This window comes from Caretta caretta, chromosome 4 (assembly GCF_965140235.1).
Source record: "Caretta caretta isolate rCarCar2 chromosome 4, rCarCar1.hap1, whole genome shotgun sequence".
Taxonomy (NCBI): Eukaryota; Metazoa; Chordata; order Testudines; family Cheloniidae; genus Caretta; species Caretta caretta.
The window spans coordinates 69,814,507-69,824,264 of record NC_134209.1 but is presented as its reverse complement, the minus strand read 5'-3'; the positions used below and the strand labels follow the sequence as shown (position 1 = coordinate 69,824,264).

The 9,758-nt window shown below is 38.0% G+C and overlaps 1 protein-coding gene across 9 annotated transcripts in view; it reads right to left on the bottom strand.

Annotated features, from left to right (window-relative positions):
- Window positions 1–232: 232 nt before the first annotated feature.
- The window catches only part of ARFIP1 (ARF interacting protein 1), a 98,534-nt gene continuing 89,008 nt past the window's right edge, over window positions 233–9,758 (bottom strand). For all 9 annotated transcript variants that reach the window (XM_075127740.1, XM_075127741.1, XM_075127742.1 and 6 more), the window contains one exon: window positions 233–1,807. In XM_075127740.1, the coding sequence (XP_074983841.1) occupies window positions 1,652–1,807 (156 nt within the window). In that variant the 3' untranslated portion in view covers window positions 233–1,651. The remainder of the gene's footprint in view (window positions 1,808–9,758) is intronic.

Below are 9,758 nucleotides of genomic sequence, written 5' to 3'. Positions count from 1 at the left end.
TTAAGTGGCTTCAGCATAAAATCACTGACATTTATTCACAAGTAGATTTTTTTTTTGCACTGGGTTTTAACTTGCATATAATGTCAACTCGCCCTGTGGCAGGTTATAAAACCGTTACCATACTCCCAGTGTTCATTTACTGAAACGGAAGGGTTCACCTGGTGGTTCTCTGAGCTTTTGCTGCAGAGAATTACAGCAGAATTCTATCTGTAGTTATCGACAGAGAAAAAGGTACTGCAGCAAACACCTTTAATATGAATAAAAAATTCACAATGGAGGTACATTCTGGGGAAATGTAAAAGGAATGATTACAAGAGAAAATCTGACAGAATACAAAAATAAAGACGGCTCTGCCAGACTATGAATCTAATGAGGAATGACGTAAATATGTTTGATTTATAGTTACATTATTGTGTTAAGCACTGAAAACAAACTTTTAAGAAACATCAGCTGAAAGACACGAACATATAGTACATAAATCATACCGTCCACATAAGTTGTAAATAATAGTCCTTAAGTACTTCATTTTACTTAATAGAACATAAAGCAATGGAACATGTGCAAATGAGAACGCTCACATATACTGACTTTAAAATGCCTATGATAAAATTAACATATATAGTTACATTTAATAAGGATTACACTACTGATGGAGAAATGAAACCTACAAATATCAGCCACATTATCCCTGGTGCTGAAGTATGCTCTGCAGTTAATCATACTGGCCCTATTTTTCTCTCAAATAAGGATCACAATCCATCAATGTTAACCAAAGTTTTATCTTATTCTAAAGTGTAGAAAGAAATATAGCATTATGTAGTATTCTTTCCTTTGTTGGGAACAGAGACAGAAAGGGCTCTCTTGTGGATTACGTACACTGGTTGAAAAGTATCTTATGAAAAGGCACATATCTGTGATTTAAGGCTAGTATGGTATTTGTTTCACGCAGAAAGTAACATTTAAAAATGGAATTAGTATGGTAAGTGGTTGGATTCACCTAGCTAGCCACTTGGTGCAAAGCTAAAATGTGTGCTTAGAAGCCTCAGACTGACAGTGATTCTCGCTTCTTTAGAGTTTTTGTTTTTAAATATACAATGGATAGATAAAGACCTACCTTCTAAAAAGGTATTTGCTGCAATTTCGTGAGTCAATCAGCCGTCTATTACAGCTGTTGCCTCTGTGCAGGTACTGCATGAAGGCCTTATATTATTACTCTGAAAAATATTCTTTTTACTCTCCTTTTTAAAACACAATTACATGAAAATGATTCATTAAAGATGTTTAATATATTCATATATAAAATATCAGATGTTGGTACAAATCATGTAAACCTCCCTTTGGAAATATTTTGACTAGCCACCACAATGACCAGAAACCACAACAGTGCAAATCTATATTTTTTGTTTAACTACAGAAATAGCCATCAACCCTCACATACAAAAGGAGTACTGAAAATCTGAAATGACAGAAATTATGCTTGGGCACCTGAAAGCCACTACCCTGCCACCATATTCAATTACAGTATTACAAAAGGGGAAAAATTAAAGCTGTTTGTGCAAGAATCACTGCAACAGTCCTTCTACCCCAACCTCTTAATTGTTATCAGATGTACAGATTCTAGGTTAAACAATGCTCTTCTTTTCTGGTTTGATCACTGTTCTTCAAGCCAGGATGGAGCATCTACTCCAGGAGTTTTCAATTTGATGTGGAACTGTTTAAGTGTCTGTTCAAGCTGCTTCTGATTCCCAGAGAAGTATGCGGCAACGGCATTGTGGAACAGAACAAGCTGATTGTGCAATACTTTAACCTGTGGACAAGGACAGAGGGAGTTAAAGATGAAGAGGCACTTGATTGACACTTGAGGCTTTAGACATAACAAGAGATTTATTGGATGTACGAATTCAAAAATTCGTACTCTAAACTAACGGAGAAGAGTTATTCAATACACATTTAACATTTTATACAAAAATCCAACCTTTTGTGATACTATCTGAGGGTCATTAGGGTCTATTAATTCAAAAAAATTCAATTCCCCACTTCAAGATTGAAATGAAAACTAAGGTAATATAAGAGAGAGTATTTGTTTAAGGGCATGACTACACTGGAAACTTCAAAGCGCTGTGGCGGGAACGCTCCTGTGGCAGCACTTTGAAGTGCGAGAGAGCTCTCCCAGCGCTCCTGGTAATCCACCTCCACGAGGGGATTAGCCCCAAATGCTGGGAGTGCGGCTTCCAGCGTTTGGAGCCTGTCTACACTAGCGCTTTAAAGCACTCAGATTTGCTGCGCTCAAGGGGGTGATTTTTCAGACCCCTAAGCCAGCAAGTTAGAGCGCTATAAAATGTAAGTTTACACTCTGCAGCCATTTATTCTAAATATGTCTGAACACGTTCTTGTATTTACCTCTTACTTTATTTTCATGCAGAAAGCAGCATACAGATATGCTTATAAAGTCTTTAACATTAGCAAGAGGCTTACATTCTCTCCTATTAGGAGGCAACTATATTTGTTGATGTCTGAAATACTCTCTCTCATTTAGGTATTATAAGAAATTCAACCCACACTGCAACACTTTTTGCAATAAATGATAAAAGATTTGGCAAGTGAGAATATATATAAGCTTTATTAGTTCCCGAGAGCTACCAATTTTTCTCAAAATAAATCATGAAGACATGGGTTTAGTGCTTGTGACAATCGGACTACAACCTGTTACAGCTAGGCCTAGCAAAAGCAAGATTCCTCACACATCCTACCAATGCAACTAAATTCTGACATGCAACAATCATGCTACTCTAGTTTGGGGCTCCTCTAAAAACAAAAATGGCAATAGCACTGAACTGATTGCTGAATCTGTGATATACTAGGGAATAGGCAAAGACCAAATTCAGCTTCACTTGTAATTTAAGAGGCCCTGTTGTTCCTCAATGACTGAGCTGACACTAAGGGGGAGATTTTCAAAGGCACACAGCAGTCAGGCACTTAACTGTCATGTGTGCCTTTGAAAATCTCCCCCTAGGTCACTTTAGACCCATACATATTACATCTAACACCACCAGTGTATGGATAAGAGTGTCTAACATATACAATGCGAACAGGAATATGTTCACAAAACATTTCTAGGGAATAGGGTTACAGCCTAACATGACAGATTTGTAGTATAGTCAGGCCCTTAATTTGTCATGTAGTGTAGTGAGCAGCCCTTTCTGAATGGACACTGCTGGTCTCAGTTATCATCACAAAAGCATATATTACAACTATTTCTTCTCCCAATAAATGTTCACCCCATAATATACGCATTTTGCCCAGGACCTGTCATCTTGCTTTTGAAACACTAGGTAGTCCATCTACTCACTAGGTAGGATGTGACTAGTCACTGTGCCAGCAAGCAATCCACTAAGTAGCATAATGATAATCAAACTAAATACTTGCATAGATAGGCTAACAATTCATTAAAGATGTCAAATCTGTGTGCAATTTATAAATGCTGGTGGACCAAATCCACTCGCCAGTGACATTTGTCCCCTCAGAGATAATATACATAGCAACTCATTTTTAAAGTGCCTATCTTGTTTTTGCATAAAGAAAAGGAGTACTTGTGGCACCTTAGAGACTAACCAGTTTATTTGAGCATAAGCTTTTGTGAGCTACAGCTCGAAAGCTTATGCTCAAATAAACTGGTTAGTCTCTAAGGTGCCACAAGTACTCCTTTTCTTTTTGCGAATACAGACTATCTTGTTTATGTGACCTTGAGGAAACAAAAAGTCACTTTTCTGATGTATTCTGCTTCATTTGAATCATAGGTCTTTTTCCATCAGAGTGCTGTTAGGTAATCCAGCCCAGCTCCCTGCCAGTGCAGGATTGTTCCCTATATAACCTCCCGCTGTATCATATAATTGAACCAGGATTGTTTGTTATATTGTGCAACAAGGTTATATTGATACAAGTTTAAAATACTTGAGATCCTTGTTTTCAATCATTGGCTACATGATTCCAGACAAAATGCAACAGACAAATGAAAATCTCATCTCAATAGGACAGCTTGCTTTTACCTCACAGAAGTGAAGAAATTCAGGAACAAATGAATGTTTGTCCTTAAGCCAATTCGTTTGCTTATCAGCAACTGAAGACACTTCTATGCAAAAGTCTGAAGCAGGTGTGGGATCATAGGCATCTTGTGCAGACCCACACTCCTAACCTAATATTTTAAAAGTATACCAAAAGGGAGAATTGCCCAGTGAAAGTCTGCAACACCAAGTCTGTCTTTGCAAGAGATGAGACAAACCAAAAAGGGCGAGTCTCCCATTTTGTCACTTCCAATGCCCCAGTTCTTTATCTCACTCCTCTATTAAACACTCCATCTAACTATGGTCTACTTCTTCCCAGTCACTTTCATCTGATTCGACTTCATTTTCCTCTTCCTTGTGTCACAATTCCTTCACCAACATGACTTCAGTGATAATCTGCTTGCCTCACTGTCTTAATCTCATCTGAGCTAAAATCCTGGATCAACTCTTCCACTCACTTACTCTGTCTGGTCTTCACTATACACTATTCCAACTCTAACCTCTCCATTGAGATTCCCCTCTGACCATCATCTAGTCTCCTTCAATATTGTCCACCTACTTAGACTTGTTTGATATTGCCTGGGCTGAGTATTTGGGCTGGATGGGTTTCTGTTTAACTTTAGTGTTCTGTACCATGGTTTGTTTAGATAATTTGTAAGGAGCTTATGGAACCAAGATTAGAAAATAAAGAGAGTCATCTGGGCTATAAATCCAACTACTTAAATTAATTAGTAAGTGGAAGATCTCTCAATCTTTTCATAAATGTTATGAAATTCCAAAAATCGTTCAGTGGCACAAATCTGTACATTATCCTTGTTTAAAAAACAGGCAACCATGTTTACTGAATTTAAGTATCTTTATAAAGTTCTACTACAGATTCTTTCTAAATTATACTGATGTCAAATACATTCTATGAAGTTAGACCTGGATAAATCCAGAGTAACAGAAATTAGTTTCAGGGCCACACTGTTTTGTTTTAATTCCTAGTATGTTCTCTTGATTTTCCTGTGTATTGTATTGGAAATGCTTGATGCAAGTGAAAAATGACCACATCTATACAGTCTTAAAATGCAGGTTCCGCTCCACTGACCACTTCAAACTGACCAATATCAGTTTAATTTGACAGTTTCTAATCACAAAGGTGGACACGCTTCCATTTCTGAATCTGCACTATCAGATGACAGTGAGTTACGTGAAGGGCGAGGGGGAAAGGGCGGCGTTTGTTAAAAGGGTCAGGGGCACTCTGTTAAACAGGAGAATAAAGAAAGGCTACTTTACCAGTAAGTTACAGTGCTTTGAGGGTGCTGTCTATACAAAGTCACTCTCCTAGGATGAAGTACCCCAGGTACTATGAACTACCAGAACCTACTGGAAAGCTCTGGCTTCCCATTGTGGGCTGCAGAAGTACTGCCTCATGGCATCAAAATAAGGATGTTATAGAGGCAACAGTCATGACTCCAAAGTTAAGGCTGAGTTTTACACTTGTAGCAGGGATTCACACCTCATTTTATGTATCAAAAATGCATCATACCACCCTCCCCCCAAACTACAGCACTTATTCCAAATATCTACACATAAATCCATAAATTTAGGAATTTAAATTAATAATCCGCTGCAAAATCCTACCTCAGAGCCTCACCATGGCGCAGCGGTGACCCTGGCCGTCTGACAGCTATGGTAGCAGGGCGTATGCCCTGGTAGGTCTAACCATGCTACAAAGGTGTCTGACTATCCAATCCAGGGAAGGGGATTGCTTTCTCAGAGGAAAGAGCGCTTTTCCTTCTCCTTAGAGGCTGAAGGCTAACTAAGCTTGAGGAGGTACGCATGCCTGCCTGCCTACCTAGCCAGTGGGATGGCTTGAAGTTAACAGCTAAAACAACACGAGCAAATGGGTCTTAGGTGGTGGAGCGGAAATTGAGCAACGAGAGGTTGCTAAAAATGTCAGGTGCTAGGTCAACATGGAAAAGGACAACCCTCGCTGTGTGTACTTACAATTGTAGGTCGCTGGTGAGGGAGGAAATGTTAAACCATCTGATGGAGGAGAAGAAAAGGGTAAGATGCGATCCTGGTCGGCCTCCAAGAAGATGGGAAGATGACATTGTTAAACGTTTTGGACGAACGTGGAGAAGAAAGGCAAGAGTGCGAGAGGAATGGCGGACGTGTTGCAATCAGCACAGTCTTAATGACAGCTGAAGACCGATCGATCCAGTGGTAAATTAAGAATTGGTCCTTTCAGAAATTTATCACATTGGGTCAGTCTTTTTGCTTCTAATGATTTTAATAATGGGCCATCTCTTTTCTTTTTCACACCTCCCAAATAACAAAAACCTCACTGAAATCTTGTATATAAGATATATCTGGAAAAAATTAGGATTAACGGTCATTTTTTGCTGCTCTTTTTCATAATTGAAAGTTTCACCTTCAGCAGAGGCTGACAAATCACGTTCTTCAGAATGCCACAAAGAACCTATTTCAAAATGGCAGCCATCTTCTATGGCTTCTAGTGCGACAGAGGCCACAGGCAGCTGTTACCAAAATGGCCACCATCTCTCATTGTTTTCAGTGGGACTGAAGATGCAGGCTGCCCTTAGCAACAATGGCCACCACTTCCACTCACCTGATCCTCACATTGTTTCTCACTGCCTTTGAAAGCATTGGGCACTACCATCGTCCTTGAGGGCAGCTTGGCATCACTCTCACTTGAAACAATCGGGAGATGGCAACTATTTTGAAAGATGATAATTTGAGTTTCTCTGAAGGAGAATATTTTATTTTTCTGTCTGTGCTAACAGATAAACATTTAGTTAGGATAATGGCAAAAAGTGACCATTAATTCTAAATATTTATTTAAAATAAAAGCTACCCTTTGCACTAGATTTACGCAACTTGAAGGACAAATCTGGTGTGCATGTACTGTTGGGCATGCATGTGCTGGGGAACATGATGGATGAGGAGGAAAACTTGGGTGTACACTGCCTCCTTTGCAGTGCTCTGTCACTGCAAAGCAGCTACAAAATCCATCTCAACTGGCCAGTATAATCTGGATGATTTGTGCTGCTCTGGAGTGGCTAAAGCAGCTAGAGCATACCAGTGACGCAGCTCCTAAAAGTTAAATAAAGTTTAAGGCTGATACTATATATCTTCCACTTTATAGAACTATCATATGGTAGCATTCTCTTTGCATTTCTAGTTTAGTGTACGTGTTCAAACTTTTCAATTAAAAAACAAGGAAATTCCAAGACAAAAAAACTAAGTTAAAATGGCATTAAGTTGAGAATTCATATGAATAAACTCTGGGTAAAATACATTACAATAATGTCATTATCCCCAAACCAAATGTTAAAAATCTAAGACATTCAGAATTAAGTTTAAACTTAGAAGAAATCCAAATATGTTAAGGGCAGGCCACCAAAACAACTCTAATTCTGCCCAGTAGTGATACAGGGGAGGAGGGCAGCATGGGGGGGGGGGGTGAGACACGGAAGAAAGGAAAAAATGTATTTTTAAAAAAAATCCATTAAATCTAATCTGGAACCACAAATACTAGAATTGTTTATTATAATCATATGGCTATTGAATGGTGTAACAATACTGCACGATTATTGTCATTATATTACTGCCTAGAAGCACTACTGATACCATGGCTACACTGTTCAAGGCCCTACAAACACATAAGGGACAGCCCCAAAGAATTTACAATCTAAACAGACAAGGCCAGACACCATTTGGTTGTTTGAGTGCTCTACCTATAAGGGCTTCTGTAATAGGTGTGAACATGTTTTTATCCATATGAATGTAAGACTGCTTCCTTCAGACTGCTTTGAGTTAAGATTTTACCACTTCAGCATTTTGAATAGTTAAGGCTCTTAAAAGGAGAAAAAAAAGTTCTAGAATTAAAAAAATGTATAATTTATTTCAGCACCAAGACCAACTATATTAAGTCAGAAATGTATTGATTCATGTCTATTCTAGAGCTATAGATGTACTAATACAGCTTAATGTTCCTACTGCATTTGATAACATTGCTCATACTGTATTTTTAGAATTTTCTTCACATGCAATAAGTCTGGCATATGAATGAAGGCTTTCCAAACCAAAGATGCATGCCAAGCAGGCTCTTTACAAGGCAATGACCCAAAATATTAGGCCAGTATGGACTATCGCTTTTTCAGTGATCCCCCTTTATTTTAATCTTCTCTTCTTCAATTAAAGAGTGGCACTTCTCTTGTGGTATAAAGAGAAGACAGGAAATGGCATACTCCAATTAATAAGGGGCTTACCAAAGCAGCATGTAACTATGTCTTTGCAACTATTTGATAATAGTATTATGCAGACTGTTCCATCATCTTGGCATTTGAAAGTTCTGCAGTTGTTCTTAGTCTCCTATATGGTATCCTGAGCTAACAAGTGAAGCAATGGGGTAGCAAAGATTCTCTTACAGCCTTACTCTGGGACAGATACAGACTGAGTCATAGTTTGACTAGTTGTAAAATCTGTTAGAGTGCTAGTGACACCCAAATGTTCCTTTGGTAAGACAGGTTTAATGATGTCTCAGCTTTCATAACTACAATGGGAAAATAACCTAAAAGACATAGGTTACCATTTAAACCAAAAGGAAATCGAATTAGAGTGCAGTAATCTCTCTGGATTTCAAGAACATTTCTTCAAACTTTGTTCTTCAGGGCTACCAAATTTATTCTGTGTCGAGCTCAAAGTACTATTTTAGCCTCAAGTTCTATTCCGGTGAAATACTAGTAACATTACATTTTCCAGTATCACATACAGGACATGTACTAGTTGCAGCAGAAGCTCCTTTGTTTTTCCTGATAAAAATCCCATCCGCACAGATTGACATGAAAGGAGAGTGGTGATTTAAGATGGATTCATTGGAAGAGTACCATTCTTATATGCTCTGTGATTTAGGAACCTTCCATTAAATCCCAGGAAGCACAACAAGAAATAAGAGTCGTTACATAAAAATGAAGGAAACGAGGAATTATATACAGACAAAGCTACAGGCTGGAAAAATGGATTCCTATCACAGCAAGTAGCCGTAATCCTGTTTTGGCTTCTTTTCAATGACCCCATAGAGAGATAGTAGATTTAGAAAACAAAGACGATGTTAGGAGATGGGCCTAAAGATGTATTTAAAATGACATCTCATTATGGCAGTTTTGATTATGAAAGGTACCCTAGAGGCCTCCATTTTCGAATGGTAGCTATAAAAGTCCTAGAGTAAATATTTTGAAGCTTCCAATGTCATGTAGTTGAGAAATACCCAACAGTGCTAAGACTACTAAGCACACAAGAGCAGTTTTTAAAAATCCCTTTTTAAACATAAAAAGCCTTGAGCCAAACCTCTCTCAAAGCTCAAGATAAATCAAGACCGATTGCCAGATTTTACAATTTATGTAGGAAATTGTCCATTTTGAGCCAAACCATTAGTCCTTAAATCTATGTGCAAATTCCACTTATATTTGTTGAAAATGTACAGAAAGATTTCACTAATTTTCAAAAAAAAACCTTATTAGCACATATTTTCTAAAACTAAATTTTTTTTTTAGAGATTACCTCAGTTAAATTTAAAATACAGTGCCGCTGTTTTAGTGTTTAAATAGCTATTTATGTATAAATGTTTATTTTTATGGCAGCAGTACAGAACTCAGGAACTGTGTACTATGCTAGTAAGAAAAAAAA